Source organism: Manis javanica, chromosome 4, assembly GCF_040802235.1.
Source record: "Manis javanica isolate MJ-LG chromosome 4, MJ_LKY, whole genome shotgun sequence".
Lineage (NCBI taxonomy): Eukaryota > Metazoa > Chordata > Mammalia > Pholidota > Manidae > Manis > Manis javanica.
Window position 1 is genome coordinate 35,154,843 of NC_133159.1, and position 23,048 is coordinate 35,177,890.

Genomic DNA, 23,048 nt, shown 5'->3' on the forward strand with positions numbered 1-23,048 from the left:
AATTTCCTTCCCCCTCTCAGCCAGAGCCAACAACCTGGCCTGTACTTCGCCTCGTGATTTTTTTGTCAATATCTTACTGTTTAAACGTTCAAATCCCTTAGAGGGAGTAAATCACATTTAAGTTTTATGTTTTTTCTAAGATAGGTGTTAGAAGGAAAACCCATTCATTTGTTTCACAAAGACTGAGAGGTTGTGTGCCAGGCATTGATTTAGGGTCATGGAATTAATCAGAGAACAAGTGGAGGATTGGGACAAAGTGGGAGGGCAGAGTGGAGACAGGAGAAGGCCAGAGAAGAGTTAGAAAGGGGGCTTCTGCACGAGTCTATCAAAAGCTCTTAGACCACGGCGGTAGCAGTGGAGGAGGTAGTATGAAACATATGCTTTAAATATGAGAGTCAATGGACCTGCTAACGGCTGTGAACTTGGAGGCCACCAGCCGCGAGATTTAAGTAAAGCCGTAGATGTGCTCCCACAGCAGATTGGAGATAGGAGAATTTAGGTCTGAGGTATTGGTAACTAACCCCATCCTTTTCCTCACCCTATTTTTCTGTAAGGAACTTCTCACCAAAAAGCGTCTAACTCAATACCCGTACTGAAACCCACACAGCAAACTACAAGTATTACGAAAAGGAGTACCAATAAACCCAGCGATGATTTCTGTTTTTCAACTTCCAAAGTAGCCTTGTAAAAACAAGGCCTCAAAAAATTGGCTATAGACTCATAACTGTTTCTCTCCACGGAAATCTTTAGTAAAAGGCGAAAGATTTATGCGATCTGAAGAGAAACCAGAGTGTACCTGTTTGTTTCCGCTTGGAAGCTTCCAGAGCAACACAACACTCAGCACACTTGTGGTTGTTCAGTGCCTGCGCAGTTCGCACTCCCGGCATGGAATACATATAGACCTCATCTTTCTAACGGGCAACCTGCCCCACAGCAGTGGACAGACCTCCATGCGGCTGGAACTCAAGCGTCGTAAAACTATCTTTTCGTGGTGCATCATGGGTATGGAGATTGTAGGCGGCACAGTGCTAGTCCGAGACCCCGGCTGCCCGGGGCGGGGCGGCGCCGCGGGGTCCCCTAGGCCGCGCGGCTCTGTTTCTTCTCAGCCGGTCTGCCCGGGAACCCCCGCGTTACCTGGATAGGTAAGTGCGTTTCCTGCCGGTGCCGGTGCCGAGTCCCTCACGGAAGCTGGGATGAAGTATTAGTGTCAGTTGTTGAAATTCAGACCTTCATTCCATACCCGCAGGGTTTCCCCGATTCTAGGGACAGAAGCAGAAACGGTCGAGGGCGGGCACTGGGGCCGTGGGACCAACTCTGGGGGCTGGCATCCACTTAATCTTGACAGAGTGTACGGCCAAGGGGAGGCGGGAAAGTGTTCTAGGCAGAGAACGGGGTGTGTGCGGGCAGCATGCAGTCATGCGGCCTGTCGAGAGCACAGCGGGTGTGCGAGTGAGGGCGTGAGTGCGGTCGGGCGCTGTCGCGGAGACAGCCGGGGTGATGGCACAGGCTGGATCGAATGAGGCCTGGAAAGGGCTTGGGTTTTGTCTTGTCAGAGATGGGGAGGTGCGAAAGGGTGTTGAAGGCAGAGGGCTGAGCAGTGTGAGGTGCCACACCGGGTGGGCTGCCCTGCAAGCACTGGGCCTCGTCGCCGAGACTGGATGTGGTCAGTGGTCGAGGGCTGACCAGGCCTGGGGTAGGCCCACTCCAGCTGGCTAGAACTGGTTCCGCTGCTGCCGGCCAGGACACCGTCCGTGTTTCAGGGTCATTTCATAAGCACGCCATCAGAGCAAAAACTTTCAGACATCTCTACAAACTACAAAAATAGCACCTATGACATGCCAGGTCATTTCTTATGTAAATATTATGATTTTAAATCCCTAAAGAAAAAAATAGCACCTTACAAGATAGGCTCTAATCTTCCCATTTCACTGATGAAGATGCTGAGGCTCAGGGAGGTTAGCTAACTTTCCCAGGTCGCTCAGCTGGTAAGAGGCACAGGGGGCTGACATCTTTTGTGCTATTCCAGCCTGATGAGCTCTCACCACCCAAAAGCCCCTCCATAGTGACCCAAACACTACTGACAGGAGTCCAGGCTCCATTCCTGGGGTGTGCTGGATGCAACCCTACTCTCTTACAAGCCAACTACCTCTTTTATCTTTTCACTTTTGCTCAGAACATGATTTCCTGGCCTTTGGCCTAGTGGGTGGGGTGTGAGAAGGCCGTGCTTTTGGGTGGGATTGTTCCTGGTGAGTGGGTGGCTGGAATCCAGGCCAGCTGAGCCCTGGGATAGCTGGAGAAGGGCGATAAAAGACCACCCCCTTCCCACGGGCAGAGGCGCTGTACTCTAGCCCAGGGCAGTGGCCAGAATCTCCAAGGCCTCTGTATAGTGCTGCTGTTTAACCTTCACAGAACAAGCAGCTTAACCACAGCACCTCACTAGTTGCTAGCACAACCTCATTTCTGAACAGTTCCCCTACTGATGCTGTGGCTGTCTGGCCAAAGATGCCTCTGGGGTGCCAGGCTGACTGCTGTCTTGCAGAAGCCTCTGCCTGGGAGGTTGACCTGGGCTCAAAACTCCTAAAATATCTCCCCTGACCCTGCTGTCTGTCCCCATCTTTGCTTCAGTGGCCACTTCCCTGATCTGCTTCCACTTTACCTCCCACCTGTTTGCATGGTTATGCCCCTCTGCCTATGCCTGCCATGCTGCTGAAACAGGAAGGCAGCCGACAAATCTGGAGAGGTGGGCAGGGCTGGATTATGATGGCTCTGAAAGCCACACAAAAATGTTTGTGTCATTTTTGTATACTAAGCACTTAACCCATACCTATTACCAAGTATATGATCAACATGTGTTTGCTGAACTTCATCTTCACTTGCCAGATAAATAAACCAAAGTTACCGGACAAAAATTTAGAACCCTTCCCATCCAGGACTAGAGCAGCTCCAGGACCTTAGGCCCTGACACCTCTACTTGCAAACTCCCAACTCTGTTGCAAAGAAAAGCAGCAAAGTCATGTGAGATGAGTTCATACAGAATATATTTTCTCTTTAAAAATAAAACTTTCAGCATAGCTAACAGCTATACAAACTACAAAAATAAACATCTTCATATAAATAATTTATATGGTAGGTGGTGGGCAGGGAAACAGCCTGTCCAGGAGTCACTTTGCAGTGGGGGGCCAGGACTGGCAACAGGTGCTAGAGATTCCCCAGGCTTGGTCGGCTGTGGGCAGCAGTGTGGGGAGGGAAGTGGCCATGCCACAGCCTTAGGGGCTGGCTTTCATGCCCCCAGACCCAGGCTGGGGCCTGGCCCAGAGGGTGGTGGCTCTGTGTGGCTCTCAGGAGGCCTGTGATGGCCCAGGCAGGGAAGGGTGCAGGCAGACAGCAGCAGCAGGGCCTCCAGGAGTCTGTCCTGCATTCAGTAATCCACCCACTGCATCCCAGTGACTTCAGGTGGCCCAGGCAGGGTCTCCATGCTCCAGTTGTTCTCACGCAGTGGCCAGACATAGTCCCCTAGAGCTGAGGTTGTTGGAGCCACCGGCAGCTGGTATGGCAGCAGGGGACCAAGTGGGCTCATCGGAGGCTGGGTGGATGTAGGCACCAGGCAGCGGGGGTGGGTGGAGGGCCACGGTCATGGAGGTAGTCACTCTGGCAAAGCTTTGGGGCAGGGTAGGGGATACCCCCCACCTGAGCCCTCCTCCCTGTGCAGCTGGCGGGCTCAGGACCTCTGGGTTCTCCTTGTACATCTGTACCACCTGGGGGGAGACCCCAACCCCAGTGAGCCCATGGGCCACCAGGACCTCAGACCCCTTCAGACCTCCCTGGTGCCTCACTGTGTTTGTTGGGAAGCTGGGCCCTTGTTGGCCTCCAGCTAGATGAGAGCTGACAAGGGACAGGATTGACAAGGCCTGGGGCAAGCCTGTGCCTGGCTCAGACCTTAAAGGCTAGGTGGGTCCCAGAGAAGGCAGGAGAGCTGAGGGGCAGGGGCAGGGGGTCTGGGAAAGTGGGGTTTGCCCTTTGCGGCTGCAGGTGCCTGATAGTGGGGAGGGTACTTGTGAGTTGAACCTTGTCTGCTGGCCACTTAAGGGGTTTGTCCTGGCCCTTCCCGTCCCATCCCTGGGCTGGGAGCAGAGGGTGAGGGTGGTCACCTCCGGTGGGGGACCCAGGATGGACAGTAACACTGGCAGCAGCACAAGCCCATGCAGCAGGCCCAGGAGCGTGAGAGCTGTCAGCACCATGAAGAAGTACCTGCGGGGGTGGGTGGTCAGCTGGGGGCCCTGCAGCCAGTGCCCGCAGGCCTTGCTGCCTTGCCCTGAGCTCTCCCTACCTTATGATGAAGTCAAAGTTGGAACCAGTAAGCATGAGCAGACCCAGCAGTGTGGAGACGGCCCCGTCGGTAACCGGGGCAAATGTGTGCTCTAGGGCACGGGTGGCTCGCAGGTTCCGGCTGCCCTGGGTGGTCAGGAAGCCCTGGGGGAACACAGTGGTCCTGGGGCTGCCCTTCAGCCGACCATGGACCGCTCACCCATGCCCCCAGCTTCTGCTCATCCATCCCGAGGGCTCACCCTGGCCCACAGAAGGTCAGGTGAACTGAGTTTCTGGGGACTGCCCCAGAATGCATGCATGTGCCCATTCGGGTAACACTGTGTAGGTGTGTCTGGCGAGACGCAATGTCTAGAACAGATTGACCAAGTACACCATGTCACCTGTTTGGTAGTAAAGTTTGTATTCACATGTGGTCTGTGGCTGCTTTTGTGCTGTACTCTGGTTGCAGCAGAGACTATATGACCTGCCAAACCTGAAATATTTACTATCTGGCCTTTTATAGGAAAAGTTTGTTGATCCTTGGTCTAGAAGGATGGACACCAAAGTGGTAACAGTTACTTCTCAGGGTGGCATTTCTGAGTTCTAATTCTCTCTTTGTACCTTCCTATATGCTGACTTTCTCCCTATATATTGTTCTGATAATCCAAATAATAATGGGGCTGTTACGGGGGAAAAGAAAGGGGCTGTTTCCACCTGGTGTGTGGCCCCACCCCACTGCCACTCCTTCTCTGCCAGAGACCACAGGCTTTGGGTGAGACCCACGCCTGCCTCAGTTCCCCCATCTCTGCCTGGGTAGCCTCCCTCCTTTATCGGCACTGCCATTCAGCTACCATCCCGTTTCTCTGACCCCTTTCACAGTCAAACCAAAAGAGTTGTTGGTTCCCATTTTCTCACCTTCCATTCTGTCCTTACACCATTCTAGTCAGGCCTTTGTCCCTTCCTCTCTACTGAAATGGCTGCTTAATTATTTGTTTACTTGTTTATTGTTTATCTCTACACTCCAGAATATAACCTCCTTTAAGGTAGAGCATGTGTGTTTTGCTATTATATCCCCAATTGTTAAATTGTACCTGGTATGTTGTAGGTGCTTGATAAATATGTGTGCAATACCGATCGGCCAGCCCCCACCCAGGGCCTGTGCTCTCACCAGAGCCACGTGGACGGTGAACTCCACACCAATGCCTACAGAGGCCACGAGGATCACCACGGGGATGGCGCTCAGCTTGATGCCCAGGAAACCCATGATGCCGAAGAGCTCCATGGTCATCATCGCCAGGACCAGCACCTGGGGAGGGAAGGGCTCACCCTGGGCTCCTGGGGCACCGGGGGTGGGACGGGCAAGGTGGGGAGCCACAGGTCTCTCAGACCTGGCCCTGTGAAGACTCACTATGAGGCCGGCAGTCCAGGGGTTGAGCAGCAGGAGGGCACAGACCAGAAAAGTGCCCACCAGCAGGACGCAGACAGCCAGCAGGAAGCAGCGCCGCAGGCCCAGATACTGCTCCCAGAAGAGGAAGGGGGAGCCACTGGGGTAGGCACGCACCCCGGCCCGGCCTGCCTCGGCGCACGCGGCCCGGGCCCCCTCGATGGCCTCCACGAAGTCTGCGGTCTTCTGGAGGCCGCGCAGCAGGAAGGGGAACTGGGCAAACTCCAGGGGCTGGGCTGCCGGGACTGTGGAGGGGAGGGCGGCAGGCAGAGGGGGAGTGGTGGCTGGTGAGAGCTGGTGAGGACCAGGAGTCGTACGCAGGGCCCCAGGGCAGGGTCTGTGCAGGCGGCTCCCCGGGACTCACTGCGAAGGTTCTCCCCGGTGCTGTCGTACTTGTCGTGCAGCCACTCAGGAGGTGGGGGGTAGAAGTTTGCCTGTGAGGCTGCCAGACCCAGGGGGTCGCTGCTCACCCACACAGTCAGCCCCACATAGAAGAGCTCAGGTGGAATCAGTCCCTCCTTGTCTACCAGCTTCCTGGTGGTCAGCTGCAGAGGCAGAGAGGCCTGTGTCCATGAGGCTTGGAACACAGACCCTCTGTGTTTCCTGACCCTTCCAGCCCTCTGCCAACCTGGCTGAAATCCAGAGGCTCCTGGTCATCTCCTGTCTGGATGAGCAGCTTGTAGGCCAAGGCCCCATCCTCAGAGCCATTGCGGTACGAGTGGCGGGTAATGCGGCCAGAAGCCCAGTCCTGGTCAAATGCAGCCTGGATTCCTAGGGGACAGAACGGTAGGCACAGTCAGCCTGCGGCCCCGGGGCTTCTGCCTGCACAGCCCTCCCTGCCGGTCTCCTCGCCTCTTACCTTGTAGCCAGTTGCAGTAATAGTGCAGCCAGGTTCGGGGTGCCTGGGTGGCAGGCGGGGGTAGCACGGCCTTAAGGGAACTGAAGCGCTGGTGCAGATCAAAGAGGGCACGTTGGGAGTGGGCGTAGTCAAAGCCACCCTGTGTCACCAGGGCCACCTCGTACAGGGAGAAGTACCTGAGCTGGGTGCTCAGGAAGGCATGCTCCTTGGTGCCCCGAGGCACCACATCTGTCAAGGCCAGCCCATCCTGCACCAAGGTTGCTCCATAGAGGCTCAGGCCCAGAAGAGCCCCAAAAAGCACCAGCACCATGGCCTGTGGGAAATGGTGATTAAGTTGGAGGCCTAGGGATGCCCCCATCTTTGAATAATGGGCCAAGCCCTCTGCCCTTCTTGGGGCCCAGAGATGCCTAAGCCTCTGCCCTGACCTCCCCTGACTTCTCCAGGCCTGGAGTCTCACCTTGGTGTGTGGCTGGAGCAGCAAGGGCGCAAAACAGCAGCGGGCAAAATGGGCGAGATTCCAGTGGTCACAGGGCAGGGACTTGCCGGCTGCCTTCTGCATTGTCTCCTCCTCCTGGCCTAGAAGGTCCCGTGTGGACCCTCCTGGGCTGAAGAGCTCAGAGCCCAGTGGGTCAGAAGGTGGGGGCACCAGGTGGGCTTGGGGAGGCAGGATGGTGACCACATGCTGGCTGCTGGCTTCACAGTGGGCAAAGGCTTGAACTGTGGCAGTCAGGTGGGCAATGCCCACTGGTACCATCCTGTCCCCCAGCTCCTGGGGCAGGATCTGAATCACCGGAGCAGAGCAGGGGCTGGAAGAGGGAGAGAGGTGGTGACAGGACTGGGCCTGGAAATGCTGGCGAGGGGATAGGATGGATGGGGCCAAGGGAGGAAGGCCTGGTGGGGTAGGGTGGTGGGGGCGGTGCAGGGACAGCACCTTGAGAAGCAGCAGAGCACGTCGAGGCGCTGGCAGTGTCGCCGCTGCAGGTCCAGGCTGAGGACCGCGGGGAAGACAAGCATCACGGCTGCAAAGTTGCAGCCAACAACCACGGCTGCCTAGGGGGCGGACAGGCAGGGCACAGAGGCCGCATGAGGCATGTCCCCGCTGCATGCCCACCCTGAGCCCAGGCCCTGCTCGGGAGGCCTCACCTGCAAGGAGAAAGCCCGCAGTGCAGGGATGGGAACAAGGGCGGCCATGCAGAAGGCGGCCATGTTGGTGATGGATGTGAGTGCCACACTGGTGCCCGTGCGCTGCAGACACTCGCCGGTGCGCTCCTGCTGGGGCGGGGGGTGGGTGGGCATGGGGCTTCAAGGTAGAGTGAAGGGGAGCTTCGGGAACTCGGGATGGCAGAGGAGGGACAGAAATCACACAGCTGCTGACATTTCTTGGGCACCATGCATAAGTTCTGCATGCTGTTCTAAGCATTCAACTTGAATTACCTCGCCGATCCTCACAACCACCTCATAAACACTTACTACCCCTGTTTACAGATGCGGCAACTGAGGCACAAGTTAATTACCAGACCCGGTGCTGAACTGCCTCAGGTGAGCCAGCCTGGAGGATGAGGCCTCACCTGGAGACTGGTGTCTGGGGGAGCCTCTGTGAAGGCATGTGCCAGCAGGAATATGTCATCCACGCCGATGCCCAGTGCGAGAAAGGGCAGCACCTGGAGGGGCACAGGGGTGGGCAGCTAGAGGAGCCGCGGAGTCCAGACTGTGGGCACCCAAGTCTGCCCTGCAGCCCTGCTGTACCTGGGTGGTGGCAGCGTTGAAGGTGATGCCAAGCAGGGCACAGAGCCCGAGGCCTGAGGCCACTGCCAGGGCCACCAGCAGCACCCCAGCGAGGCCCACGGTGCCCTGGGACTGGGCACAGTCCCACCGCAGCATGGTCACACAGGCATAAGCCAGCTGCGGGAGAGAGGGCGCAGTGTCAGGTGGGTTCCCATGGTGGGCACTGGGTGCAGGTGGGGGCAGGGTGCCAAGAGCAGGACCCACCATGAGCAGATAGCCTCCTGCCACACGGGCAGCACTGACTTCTGAGAATGCATGCAGGATGTCATCCAGGGTGGTGGAGGAGAAGGCATGGACCTGCTGGGATGCATTCTCAGGCAGGGCCTCCTGGGCCAGCTGGAGAAACAGCATGGGTCTGAGGGGCAGGAGGCAGGAGCGGCTTCAGGGCACTGCCTTTGCCCTGCTCCACACTGACCTGCACGAAGCGCCGCTGCCAAGCCTGCAGCACAGTGGTGGCCTGCTCCTCGCTCCAGCCAATGTCATGCGTTTGGTAATCACCCCGGAAGTGTTCGTATAGCTGGCGGGGACTCATCAGCAGGAAGGTGCTCTGCAAGGCCTCTGCCCTGGTGAGGGGTACAGGAGAAGCAGGGCTCAGAGCTGGCCTGGGCATCCAGTGGGGGCATGCAGGGGCCTTTTGCCAGAGCTGCCTGGAATCAGAGTGCAGATTCCCATGCCTGGGGTCTCCTTGCCAACTCCCAGGGCAGGCCCTACCTCAGCAGCTGTCCTTGGGAGTCTCTGGCTATGCCCCCCAGCAGCAATTCCTCCTGCCAGTGCATGAATTTGTGGGAGAAGCCGTGGCAGCCTCCACTCAACTCCTGAGCCACACTGGGAGCCTGGAGGAAGACAGGAGAGAAGTTGTTACTTGAGGTCCTGGCTGTGGATGCCTGGGATGCCCCTCCAGAAACTGCCTGCCATGGAGTTCAGCAGGCCTGCAGTGTAGATAACTGAGCCCCTTGCCTACTCTAAGTGAATAGCTACCGTCTCACAGAGAGGAGGCCATGAGAGGGAGGAGAGGCACGGAAATGGGTTGCTGGGAGGCACTGGCATAACTGTGGTGGGTTCTGGAAAAAGGTCCACATTCACATGGCCACACAGACACTCAGGAAACTAGGTATGATAAAATTTGTCCTCAGGTTCTCTGTACAAATCTATTTTTGATAACAGCCAGTCTTTCTGAGCTTAGAAAAGGACAGAGGGATTCATATGCCATTTGAGGGCTCCTTTGGAGAACTGAATGGGAATGGAACACTCTAGGCGTCTAGCACACTGGGGACAGGGTAAGTGTCCATAGTGGACAGAATGCAGTCTGCTCTCTCCAAGAACACTGGAGCATACACGGAGGGAAAAGGACAGAAAAGAGCCTTTCTCTGGAAGACCTGGCTGGAACCCACCTGCCTGCTGTGTTGGTTAGGGGCACTAGGCGGGCAGTGGAGGTCATCAGGCTGCAGACAGGGCCGCCCCACATAGGCCTGGCCCACCTGTGCCTTGTCTAGCAGCTCCCGGAAGCCCTCAAGGGAGGCAAAGGGGACCAGCTCCTCCAGCAGCTGCTCCGGATCTAGATTGGTCCACTGGATGTCAGGACGGCCGCTGAGGGGAGAGCCCACATTTGGTAGGAGCAGGGACCAATACCCACCCTGCAAACTGCTGCGAGGGGGGCCCTGCTGTACCCCACCCTTGTCCTACTGCAGCTTCCCAGGCTACGCCAGCCTACTAGTTCACTACTGTGAGCTGGGGACGGATACAAGGTGCTGAGAGGGACATTGGGATAGATGATACTCCACACACACAAAAGGCCCAGAAAAGCCCCACAAAGTTCCTCCCCAAGCCATTGATCTTTGGCTCTAATACATAACCACCACAGGCACCTGCTGTAACAGGTTTTCTTTCTGGCCTGGGCAACAGCTTTGCAGATGCCTTACTAGCTCTCTTTGCTGATGCCAGACTAACAAAGTCTGTGTATGGCGATCTTTATTCTCCTTTGCTCAGATCCTACATATCTTTGGTTTTCTTCAAATAGACAAGCCTGCCTTTCTGAGGCGAGGAGAAGGTGGGTTTGGAGAGAGCCCTGGGGCAGCCCATGTTCTGACCCTGCCCTTGGAGGTAATTAGGCCCTTGACATGGTTTTGGGCATTATCTGCATCCCCCCCTTGCTGCTGGGGAAGTCGGGGCAGGAGATGAGGCAGGGCCCAGGGGGCAGCTGTGGTGGCACTCACGGCAAGTAGGCAGAGCCCCCTTGGAGCTTGGCGCCCTCCCAGAAGCAGTCGAGGGGGGTGAGGATCACGCACGGAAACAGCTTCTCAATCATCTGCCAGGGACAGCCCAGGCCACATCAGTCCTGTCCCTGGGCTCCTTTCTCCATGACCTGCTCAGGATGCCCTCAGCACCCCCTACCCCCAACTTAGCCTCTCGGAGTCTTGCAGAGCCCTTCCCGACTTTGGGAAAGGCCCCACCCCAACTGGCCAGAGAGCAGATCAGGATACTCACTCGCTCAATCATCCCGTTCTCAATTAGGGGGACTCCTGACTTGTAGCAGATTTTGTTCAAATCCCAGGACCTGCGACAGCCAGGGGCATGGCAATCAGCAGAAGAGGGGGCTTCCCGCTGCAGCGCTGCTGTAGCGCACCTCACCCCCAGCTCAGGGGCTCAACCAGACTCACTTTCCATAGAGTGATACTTGCACTTTACTGGCAGTGAGGGCTGCCTGGAGGTGGAGGTTGAGCGCCTCAGATGTGAGGACGTTCTCCCCTTCCTGACGGGAGGTCTGTATCAGCATCTGGGAGGTGTATGCAGCCTCGTACCCCAGCTTCTCCTTGGTGTAATGCAGCTCCTGGCTCACCCGGCTGCCCACTGCCAGAGCAGAGAGAGAAAGTTGGGGAGAAAGAGCCTTGGTGGACCAGAGCTCTGGGCAATGTGGTTCCCTAACCCACAGGCCTCTCAACACAAGTGCGAGTGCTGCCAGGAGGAGCCCCACCTTCTGCCTGAGGGCCATGCAGATGCCTTGGGCTCCTGACCCTGTGCCTAGCAATGTGGAGCTCTGCCTGGGGAGTGACAGCCTCTGTTGTGTGGCTCCATGGAATTCTTGTGTGGCTAAGATTTAAGCATGAGTCATGTTTGGGGCAAATAATTTAAAAACGAGAGATCAGTATGAGTGGGGCCAGGGCTGGGGTTATGGGGGTATCTGGTAGGGGAGCCCTCACTCAGTCCCTTTACACTCGGTGGGGAAGAAAAAGGGGGACAAAAGGGCCAACAGGAAACATCTCCTAAAAGAACAGGTCTAGGGCTGGGGCTGATTCCTAATTCAGGCTGCCCCAGGCAGTGATTTATAGCCATACACCCTTCTGCCAACTGTTCTGCCAAGAGGCAGACGGGAGTGCCTGGGAGCGGTGCTGGCTGTGGAGCGGGGGTTAGTCTTCTAGTGTGATGCTGTCAACATCCTGCACTCATGCAAGAAGGACCTGGAATCCGCTCATGTACCCAGGCAGAGGTGACATCAAAGTGGGCCAAGGAGGAGAAGGGGTTCCAGATCCCTTTTACCCGTTTCACTGTCAGACAACAGGGAGCCCTAGGTCAGGCCTGCCTTATTCTCCCTGGCCTTAGCGCCCCTCAGGTCCTGCGTTATGCTGGCCATGGAGTCATGCTCGGTAACCAGGGCCTGGGGCTGGGGTGGGGTGCTGTGAGGGGATGAGATCTAACTGCCTTGTTTGGGAGGACAGACCCAATGCCAAACCCACCTCAGAGGCTTTGGGGGCTTGGTCTGGTCTTGGACCTAGTTCCACTTCCACCTACCTGAGGTCTCTTCCTGTGGGTCACTGACACCCTGGGACCCACATGTCCTGCTTCTCCCTGACTTCACCTGTCTGGATTCATCATGCTCCCCAACCTCTTTTTCAAACCCACATCATTTCCTCACTCATGAGAGCCCCAAACTTTGGTGGCCCCGAAACAGATTTACCATATGCTCACCACTTCACATTGCTGGCCCTCCCCTCATGAATGCAGTCTTACACAGCCATCCTGGCACCCCCCCATTCCCCACTCTTTGTCTTCCTTCCCTGACTCCCCGCACACCCCCAGGCCTGTACTGCAGTGTTCATCTCACCAGGCTTAGGGCAGAGCTGCCGCAGGGCGGGGCAGAGAGAAGCTCCCCGCAGTGAGTTTGCTGAGAGGAAGAAACCTTGGGAGGAAGGAAGGACCCAGAGAGAGCTAATTAAAAAAGCAAGAGAAAGAAACACTGACAATTTAAAATACAACATCAGAACAAAGGATCCTCAGAAAAACTGAGGAAGAGAAAAAGATAGACCTTGGCTGACAGTGTTGTTAGATATGAGGACAGATAAACTGGGATGTTGCATGAGAACAAGAAGAAATAGCAGGTATGGGGAGAGCCCCGGCCTTTGTACATACTTGGCTTTGAGCTTTGGCTCAACACTTAGTCAGCTGGGGGCAAATCACTTAGTCTCTCTGACCCTCAATTTCCTCATCTGTAAAATGGGGATAATGCCTATCTTAGTAGAATTACAATCAACACAGGCCTAGTACTTAGGAAATTTCCCAGCATACAGTGGGTACAGATATGGAATAATTATTCCGTAGTTGCTGGGAGAGAAATGATGTGATAGAAAAATGAGAAAGAACTGGAGAAAAAAAGACTGTGAGTGGAAAGGAAGTTGAACAGGGGAAGGAGACATCAAAATCAATACATTTGTTAAGACTTCGTATGCCTTTATACATAACTGGGTAGTCAGCATGGAAAGAGAGCCTATCTTAGAGATCATCTTATAAATGCAAATTAAGACAGCAATAAATTACCCCCTACCAAATTAGCAAAAACTTAAAAATTGATAGCACTCATTGCTGGCTTAAGGAGTGTACTTTAACCTACCATGGGAGTATAATTTGGCATAATATTTGGGGAAAGTAATATTGCAATGTGCATTGACACTCTCAGAAATGTTCATAATCTTTGGTCCAGAAATTTCACGTGTAAGGGCTTGGAAGCTATTGTAAGGACTCAGGCTGTCTTTGAATGAAACGAGAGCCATGGTAGGTTTTGAGCAGAGAAGTGAGATGAGCTTTTTCATCACTTAACAATACATTCTGCAGCTGAGTTGTGCATGATGAATAGGAGTTGGCTAGGGAAAAGAAGTCAGGAAAAGGCATTCTGCACCAAGTGTGTGTGGAAACTGTCAGAGACTCAGTGTTGCTGGACTGCTGAGTGAGGCAGAGACAATGCTGGAGGAACAATTAAGAGTTTAATCACACAAAACCACAAGATACCACCTCACACCAGTCAGGATGGCTACTATGCAATAGATGAGAGATAACAAGTGTTGGTGAGGATATGGAGAAACAGGAACTCTTGTGCACTGTTAGTGGGGATGTAAATTGGTGCAGCCACTATGGAAAATAATATGGAGGGTGCTCAAATCACTAAAAGTGTAAACACCATACAACCCAGTAATTCCACTTCTGGGAATTTACCTGAAGAAAACAAAATCACCAATTCAAAAAGATATATGCACTCCTATGTTTATTGCAGCATTACTTAAAATAGCCAAAATGTGGAAGAAACCAGTGTCAATAGATGAATGAATGAAGATGTGATACGAATATACAATGGAATATTACTCAGCCATAAAAAGAACGAAACCTTGCCATCTGAGACATGGACGGACCTAGAGGGTATTATGCTAAGTAAAATAAGCCAGGCAGAGAAAGACAAATACCGTATGATTTCACTTAACTGTGTGAAATCTAAGAAGACAGAAAAAGACTTATGGACACAGAGAAGAGACTTGTGGTTGCTGTAGGAGAGGGGGGTGAAGGGGTGGGCAAAGTGGGTTAAGGGGAAAAAGGTGCAGGCTTCTAGAAATTGGTCCTGGGGATAAAAGTACAGGATAGGGAATATAGTCAATAATATTGTTCTATCTTTGTATGATGACAGATAGTAACTACACTTACCCACGTCAACACTTAGTAATGGATATAATTGTCAAATCACTGTTGTACACCTGAAACCAATATAATATTATATAACAACTATACTTCAATTGAAAAAAGAGATTATGGAGAAACTAGACTGTGTGATAAGATGCCTGAACTTGATTCTTGGGACTTCCCAGAACCTAGTAGAAAGCAATGCAAGGGCTGTAAGCAGGAGACAGACTTGGCCAGATTTAAATACACCACAGGAGGGCAGTGTGGTGGCAGATTTGAAGATGTCGCTGACAGATTAGTCACCTTTCTAAGAGACCTTGATTTAATCTGCCATCCTCTGAAAGGCCTAGTGATTCAGGGCAGCTGCGCCCTCCCCAGCCTTAGGGGGTGAAATTTGATTAGTCTAAGAAGTCAACCACAGTAATTCCATTGCTTTTGCCAAGGGAAGGATTTAGTCAGAGGATGCCTCACTGTTCTAGCCAAAGTGACAAAATGGGAAGTCAGCTGGAGGGCTTCTGGCAAATTTTTCCTGACTTTCAAGACAAGGATGACGATTTTCTGTTACTGCATCAGCCACCTTGGGACAAGGAGGTGATGTGCCTGAGGACAAAAGCCCAACAAGCTGGAAACGGCAGAGAAGGGAGGGCGAAGAGCCCGGGTCCTTGTTGATGTCCTCAGCTGCTGAACTAACCATCCTGAGACTGCCCTACTGTCTACTGCCAGATTTCTTGTTACAGCGGAGAATAAGTAAATCATCCTTTCTTCCTCTCCCCCTCCTTTCCTTCCATGTGGTTGAAAGTGTTCTAAGTAATACAATTAGAAGTATACTGACAGAGACTGAAAAAGGCCTCGACTAGAGCAATGGCTGAAGGGTGTGGAAAGAAGGGGTCTGTTATGAAAGAGGTTAAGAGGGAAGAATTTGTATGTTTAAAAACCAAGGAGGTGAGCAAGAAGAACTGAGGCTGACTCCCACGGTTCCAGCTTTGAGTATCTGAATGGATAGTGGTTCCACCAATCAATATGTGGCCATCCCCTGCCTTCCAGGTAGAATGGATATTATGTTCCTTATCTTCAGGGGCAGCTCTAATTTCAAACCATCTGTAAGTACCAGCTGGGCTCTGTGTTGTATTTTTTATTTTAGAGAACAATCTGTCTCTGAGCCCTTTAGCTTTAAAACTGATCAGGAAGGACAAGTTACATTTCAAGTCTCACCATAGCAGAGCTGGAGAAGACCCTGAACCCTGGTCCAGAACTCTGATAGCCAATGTTCTGCTTCTTTCTTTGCTTTCTATATTAGCAAAACAGAAAAGGAACAGAGAATACCCTCCAGTCCACACCTTGATCAGCTCCTTATTGCTCAGAGCATTGCTGCAAGAAGCCTCAGCTACAGATGCACCAAGAAAAGGTCAGGCCAAGATTGCTCCTTTTACCTCTCCCAAGCCCTAGTCAGTACAGAACAGAGTAGTATCTGAAAGGAGGAAGCTCCAGGAATCAGCTACCACCCTCCTACATCTCCCTTCTACAAAGAGTAGCAAAAATCTGGTGGGATCTAGCCTGTCCTATGTGAGAGTATAGGAGAGAAGGTGAGGAAACATGGAGGTTCAGGCAGTGTTTAGATGGGTAAGATCTGGGGAATAGAGGAGAAAGAGGTGGGGAGACAGCCTCTATTGTGGCAGGAAATCAAAGAGCCATTTGGGACCACCCAGGCAGCAGCAGCAGGTAGGGGGTGTGTGTGTGTGTGTGTGTGTGTGTGTGTGTGTGTGTGTGTGTGTGTGTGTGTGTGTGTGTGTGTGTGTGTGTGTGGCAGCAGGTAGGGGTGTGTGTGTGTGTGTGTGTGTGGGTGTGTGTGTGTGTGTGTGTGTGTGGCAGCAGGTAGGGGTGTGTGTGTGTGTGTGTGTGGGTGTGTGTGTGTGTGTGTGTGTGTGTGTGTGTGTGTGTGTGTGTGTGGCAGCAGGTAGGGGTGTGTGTGTGTGTGTGTGTGTGTGTGTGTGTGGCAGCAGGTAGGGGTGTGTGTGTGTGTGTGTGTGTGTGTGTGTGTGTGTGTACGCACTTGTGCGTCCTGGGGCTGGGGGTAGGCACAGACAAACATCTGCTCTGGACCCCAGGGCTGGCCTGGAGTGTGTATGTCTGTGAGAGTTTGCAGAGGGCTGGGGTAGGGTGGGGATGGGCTGTGGGAGCCCAGAGGCAGGCAGGCAGGCAGGCATGCAGGCTGGCTGGCTCCAAGGAACATCTGCTCTGGATCCTAGGGCTTGCCAGCATTTGAAATAACTCAAGGGTGTGTGATCTAACCTGGGCCCTGCCTTTGGGTGTGGGCCAGGCCTGGGGGGAGGTCTGGGGGAGCTCATAAATGTAAATTTCCCAGTGAAGTACAGAAGGGAGTTTGACTCTATTAAAGTGCTGCCATATGAAGTGAGGCCCCAGGAAAGGAGAGTTATGCTGAAATTATTAATCATCATTTATCTAATGTTTCCATTAGGAAGTGAGGGTTTGGTCCCATTCAACCCTGCTGTTACCTTGAAATGAGGACTCTGTGCTGCTTTTTCACTAAATGGTTGCAGGGGGCATAGGTGGGTGAGACTTTCCCTGGAGGCCTGCCAGATGATTTGCCATTTGCCCAGCCTTCTAGCTCTAATTTATGATTCTCCTCACCATATGTGATCTCTCTGTGCCTTCTCTTATTATGAAAAAAATCCTATTCTGCCTTGTATTATATCCTAGTACATATTTTATTTTATTTTATTTGCTACTGAAAGATTGATCTTTTTAATTGCCTTTGCAAACCCTGCTGTGCCATCAAAACTACACACAGAAGACTGGTATTAAATGCTAAATACACACACACACACACATACACACTCACTCACAGATAACTATTCTAAATACCTATTCATAGGACTCCATCATCTGTAAATGTCCATTTACGGGTGTGGGAGGGAGCAATGCTCCCAGATGCCCAGGTTCTGGTGCCCCCTCCAGATCCGGAGCCAAGTCCTCTAGAACTCAGTAGCCAGTGTCTCACCCTGGTTCTTGTCTTGGTCTTGCCACACGCAAGCAGTTATGGCTGGTGTCCACAACTCACCTTCTACCCAGAGCTGCTCTAGGTCTGTCTCAATGATGGCCACTCGGAGACCCAGTGCGAGGGCCCCCAAGGCCAGCAGTCCCAGGAAGAGCACTTTGCCACAGTGTCTCTGGATCCCACAGCCCAGAGAGAAGAGGAGGCCCTGGAAGTAAGCACGCAGCCAGAGTGGAGCCTTCAGGCTCCCAGCTAGGATCTGGGATGGGAAGAGAAGGGTCAGCCAGGCATTACTGTAACAACGCATGAAATCCTTCCCTTTCCCTCTCTCTACACTCTGCTAAGCCCCAGTTTCTTGACTTCTGGTTGCAGGATAGGTAGGACCTACAAAGATACAGACCCAAATTGGTAAAAGATTTAACTCTGTTCCCTGCCCGAGGAAGGCATACACCCATCTTCTGAGCATAGGGTACATACACACACACCTGTTCTCAGGTGGACCCAGAGGTGAACCCACAGACACACACTCTCACCCACCAGTACCCAGGAGGCACAGACACACACACACACGCCTCTCCCAGGCAGGGGATAACACAGGGCACTCAGAGCCATCACGTGAACCTTGCAAAGCTACAGATTCGGTGTCTCTAGACTTGGTCCCAATCTTCCTTCTTTTGGCTTCCCTTCTACTCACCTGGGGTGCCACAGATGGAGCTGGGGCTGTGTAGCCCGGGGGCAGCTCTCCGGGGGGCGGCGACCGAGCCATGCTGGCAGAGATGGGGGATGTGGGCGCCCCCAATCCTCGTTATGTGGGATCCCGCATAGGCTGGCCTGGCCCCCTGCACCGCAGAACCCCGTGTGGGGACTCGGCTGCGGGTGTGCTGCGGTGGCAGCGAGGGGCAGGCGCGCAGGGCGAGGAGGGCGGGCGCGGAGGCCGGAGTGGGGGCCGCGTGCAGGCGGAGCTACCGGGCCCCGAGGCCGGTGGGACCGCAGTGCCGAGGTGGCCGCTGTAGCCCCAGAAAAAGGGAGCTGGACGGGGCGACGCCCTCTCATTGGCTGAGGGGCCGGCAAATTACCCGGAGCCGCACGGCCGCATCCGCAGCCAGGCAACGGCGCCGCGGGGGGCGGGCCAGAAGACCACCCAGGCAGGGCCACCCCCGGCCTGCTTCCCGCCAGCCCGCGGGGCCCTCGGGGAGGACGAGGGAGGGACCTCCCCCCGAGGCCGCGCGCCGGCCAAGTGCACGTCTGGAGAGGTCAATGCCGAGGAAGGGTAACTGCTGGCCGACCCGCCCAAGACCTACAGGCTTCTTTTCACTCTTTCCTGTTTCCTATTCTTGCTCCCTTCAGTCCATTCTCTCTTTGGAGGCCAGAATCATCTCTCAAAAAGGCAAACCTGATGAGAGTTCCAAAACACAAAGCCCAACTGGAGCACAGGGCTCTGCGTGATTGTACCAAAGCTCTCTCCCATGGCTCCTTCACACTCACCCATGTTCCTTCCAGTCCTGCTGACCCACATGTAATTTCCTAAACGTACCAAGTTACTTCTCGCATTTCTGCCTTTGCACCTGTTGTGGCTCTTTTGTCTTGGCAATCAACCTTCAAAACTGAACATAAATCCAGCATTCTTTGAAGTCTTCCTTGATTCACGCCTCCCTTCTGAAAGGTACTTGCTTCTTTCTTTGTGCCCCTTAGAACTCTCAATGTTTTTACTATTGCATCTATGACACAATACATATACTTATGCATTGACATAAGGATTTCAATTTGTGTACATAAGGAAAGATTTCATGCATTGTTACAGTAATGCCTGGCTGAACCCTCTCTTTCCATACCGATCCTAGCTGGGAGCCTGAGGGCTCCACCCTGGTGTCCTGCTTGCTTCCAGGGCCTCCCCTTCTCCCTGGGCTGTGGGATCTGCGGCAAAGTGCTCTTCCTGGGACTTATGTCTGCCTCCCTCACTAGACAGTAGGTAGGTGTTCAACAATTGTTGAGTCATTGAGCATTGCAGAAAATAGGGTGGAAAGTACTAGAAACGGAATAGTCCCTTTATTAAAGTATCCCATCTGAGTATGCTGTTCCTGCCAGGTCTGAGTGGCAGAAGGGGATCAAGTCAATATTCTAACATGTAAAGTTTGGGAAAGAAAAAAAGAATCTCCAATAAGTTCATTACTATAACGCAACTACTATTACCTCCAGTCAATTTCTTGGTCAGTTCTTCTAAACTTGTTTATCATCATTACATCATAAACATTTAATGTTACTACAGTCTCTGTATCAACCATTTGGAGAATGTCCTTAGGTTCCCAGAAGTGGGGGTGCTGGGTCAAAAATATGAACATTTTTAGGGCTCTTGTTACACATTGCCAAACTGCTTTTTGAAAATCTGGATCAATTAATATCATCTCCAGAACCTCAGTCTTGGGGTACAGGGCAGCTTTAGGCTAAAAGGGTGAACACCGAACAGGTTCGCCACTTCCACTGGTCCATTCATCCAGCAAAATGCCTGTGGAGGAACTAATACATGGATGCTGCTGTTGGCCAAGTCTAGAGACAGAAACAGCCTCTAAACTAGGCTAGGCTCTCTGGGCCCCTAGATTACTCTTGGGTACGGCTAAAGATGGATATGGCTGGGTGTCATCAGGACTCCAAGAAAAGCTTTGCTATAAGCAGCTCTTGAGATGTCCTTCCTTCTCACCAGACTCTACAAGACTTCCATGGAAAAATACATTTGCTGTTTGCCTGGGCCTTGGGACTCTGCTTCCACCAGGCCCACTTGCTCACAACTGTGGTGAAGTCCAGCATTTCTGTGGATGCTTCTGGGCAGGGGCCTGCCTGCTGAGAAAATGTCTTGCTTTGTATCCAAAGACCAGGGTGGAAGAAATGGGTCTGTAGTTCCAAGCATTGCAACCCAGAGCCTAATGAGCCTAATGCCCTCTGGCTGTTCTGAGCTCCAAAATGACCTTTATTCACCCCAAAAAAATGATTTCCAGAGTACAGCTGAGCTCAGCCAGGGTGAGCTAAAGCCACAGACCCCAGGGAACAGGAAGGGAAGTAGAATCTCCTCTTTTGTCTCTGTAGGCAGCCTGCTTGCTGTTGAACAGCTTGGATCACTGTCACTGCCACTGGACCTGGGTGTGTGTTTTGGGGTCAAACCAGAGTTCTCCAAAGAATAACAAAAGAGAAAAAGCAATCTAATTCATTATCACCAAGTAGTAAACCTAATTACTCATTAATAAGAACAACACCCCTTAGGGTCTCTTATGTGTCAACCCCTTTGCTATGTTCTGTAGTTACAGGGTACCTGCTTTTTATTTCTTTTTTAATTGAAATAGTTGATATACAATATTATATTGGTTTCAGGTGTACAACAGTGATATGACAATTATATACTTTACAAATGCTCACCATGATAAATGTAGTTACCATACAAAGAAATTATATTGATTATATTCTTTTTTTGTTTTTGTTTTTTTCAGGAACCAGTTTTTTTTTTCTTTTGGTATCATTAATCTACAATTACCTGAAGAACATCATGTTTACTAGGCTCCCCCCTTCACCAAGTCCCCCCTACAAACCCCATTACAGTCACTGTCCATCAATGTAGTAAGATGCTGTAGAATCACTACTTGATATTGACTATATTCTTTATGCTGTACTGTTATCCCTGTGACTAATTTTATTTTATAATTGGAAGTTTGTACCGCTTTATCCCTTTCACCTATTTTGCTCATCCCCCCATGCCCCTCGCCTATAGCAACCACCAGTCTGTTCTGTGTTTGAGTCTATTCTGTTTCTTTGTTCATTTTGATTTTTAGATTCCACATGTAAGTGTAATCATATGGTATTTGTCTGTCTCTGACTTAATTCACTCAGCATAATATTCTCTAATATTCTCTAGGTTCATCCATGTTGTTGTTGCAGTGGCAAGATTTCATTTTTATGGCTGTATAATATTCTATTGTAGATGTAGGGGTCCATGCTTTTTAAGACGTTCATGGCCTGAGGAGGAACACAGAGACCACTGGGGAAACCACCGTGAGCTGGAATACTCAGGGAGGTTTCCAGAAATGAGAGGAATTGAATGGGAGAGGTAGGAAGATGACAGAATTTAAAAGGAGATGTGTTTCAAGGTCTGGCTCTTTCATTTACTGGTTATGAGCTCTTGAGCAAGTCACATACTCTCTGACATTTACATAAGGATTAAATGAGATAATACCTGTGGCTGAGGAACAAGGCCAGAAAAAACAAGGTGAAACACACACACACACAGTGTTGGGGAACGTGACCAGTCTGGCTGTAGGGGAGAGTCCATGTGGGAAGAGCCAGAGCAGGTCTTTCCTGGGCATTCCCCCAAACTTCTGACTCACCACGCTTTGGGCTGGTTTCTGCTACCTGCGTAGGGCAGAGTCAGTGACTGAGATGTGGAGGAGGGAAGCAGGAGCCCTGGCAGCACTCCCTCCCCCATTACACTGGGGGCCAAGCTGAGCCTGGGAATGTACACCCTTTCCCTGTAGGCAACTTTAAGCCAAAAGCACCTGTCAAGTCTCTAGTGCCAGAGGCTACAACATGGCCTTTTCCCTTGTGTGGATGGGGGAAGGAGAGAAGCTAAGAATCAAAGCAGAATCTCCCCATCTATCCATGGCAGAAGCCCCTGATGCAATTCTTCTGGGTGGAGGCAGACAGCTCAGGTCGAGGACAGGTCATCTTGGCCTCCAGTAGAATGTTCTCCTGCCCAGCCTCTTTCCCTCCCTGTCAGCAAAATCAGTTGCGCTTTCTAGATCTTCTGTCTGGGTGGGCCTTCCCACACCCTTCTCTCCACAACTCAGGCGCATTTAACTATTTAGAAATTGGCTTACAAAGTAGGGGTAGGGACGACTGAGGGTGAAGAAAATAGACTGCAATTCTCTGGAAATAGAAACAGCTCTAAACTAGGTTGTGCAGGCTCCCAGACTGCTCTTGGGGCTCCAGCTGAAGACCATTCCCCCCTCTTTCACTGCGGATGGAAGCGGGATAGGAAGAGTAATGTGGTGAATGACTGCGAAGAAGTTTAGCCTCTGGCCTTCGGGGTAAAGCTTGGAAGGCAATCTTGGCTGTCAGTCCCTTTCCAGGCTCAGGGAGCTCTTGCCAGCAGGTAGAGGGGAGGCGTTCCTGGATTAGTAGGCACCGAAAGCTCCCAGAACCCCATTCCTCAGCCACTCCCTGGAGTACCCCCCTCCGTTTGACACTGAAGGCCCCATCATCCTCTCGTCCACCTCCTTCTGGGAGCGTCACTGGAGGGGGCAGGGCAGGTCTGGCTCTTCTGGCTGCTGTCCCCTGGAGAGGTGGATGGCTAGCGGATGTTCAGTTGCTCATTGTATTCCAGCCATACTCAAACCCTCTACAGCTGCTGCCAAAAGGAAAGGAAAACACGGTCCCTGCCTTCTGGCTGAGAAAACGAGCAAAGAGAAGAGAAATCAAAGCATCTGGGGCACCCAGCCGGTCCTGGAGTTGCTGGGAGACGACAGTGGCAGTGTCCTGAGCTGGGGGCTGCCCCCAACTGGGACTTAAACTCAGAAAGGCCTTCCCCTGGGGAAAATTTGCCTCATTTATTTCCTCCAGCCCCCTCTTTTCCCTGAGGCAGGCAGTACTCATGGGCTTATGCAAGGGAGGGCAGAGAAGAGGTTTTTCCTCTACCTTGCTGTCCAGGGTTCCCAGGGCTCAGTGGG

At 52.5% G+C, this 23,048-nt stretch overlaps 1 protein-coding gene, 1 long non-coding RNA gene and 1 other non-coding gene across 12 annotated transcripts; 1 reads left to right on the plus strand and 2 right to left on the minus strand.

Annotated features, from left to right (window-relative positions):
- The first annotated feature begins 57 nt into the window (after positions 1-57).
- On the plus strand, positions 58-8,353 carry LOC118973057 (uncharacterized). Of its 2 annotated transcripts, XR_005062275.2 has the most exons (4): positions 309-1,142; positions 5,411-5,854; positions 6,366-6,535; positions 8,094-8,353. It is a non-coding gene; the product is annotated as an uncharacterized lncRNA (long non-coding RNA). The 2 variants fall into 2 exon arrangements; XR_005062276.2 differs by lacking the exon at positions 6,366-6,535 and having other exon boundaries at positions 58-1,142.
- Positions 679-794, minus strand: LOC118973064 (U5 spliceosomal RNA). Its single transcript, XR_005062283.1, has one exon. It is a non-coding gene; the product is annotated as a U5 spliceosomal RNA (small nuclear RNA).
- PTCH2 (patched 2) lies at positions 3,021-18,585 on the minus strand. Of its 9 annotated transcripts, none has more exons than XM_073233815.1 (22): positions 18,038-18,531; positions 17,410-17,602; positions 11,051-11,240; positions 10,878-10,947; positions 10,607-10,698; positions 9,785-9,980; positions 9,105-9,226; positions 8,809-8,956; positions 8,598-8,729; positions 8,355-8,510; positions 8,177-8,269; positions 7,752-7,880; positions 7,540-7,658; positions 7,066-7,414; positions 6,609-6,921; positions 6,378-6,520; positions 6,114-6,312; positions 5,714-5,994; positions 5,474-5,611; positions 4,328-4,470; positions 4,149-4,248; positions 3,021-3,755 (listed from the first exon to the last, which is right to left on the minus strand). In XM_073233815.1, exons 1-22 carry the CDS (start codon positions 18,107-18,109, stop codon positions 3,489-3,491), a joined length of 3,645 nt encoding a protein of 1,214 aa, XP_073089916.1. In that variant the 5' UTR covers positions 18,110-18,531; the 3' UTR covers positions 3,021-3,488. The 9 variants fall into 9 exon arrangements, with proteins under 9 accessions (XP_073089916.1, XP_017503980.3, XP_073089914.1 ...); XM_017648491.3 differs by having other exon boundaries at positions 6,114-6,294; positions 7,752-7,877; positions 18,038-18,521; XM_073233813.1 differs by having other exon boundaries at positions 8,355-8,720; positions 18,038-18,538.
- Between the last annotated feature and the right edge of the window lie 4,463 nt (positions 18,586-23,048).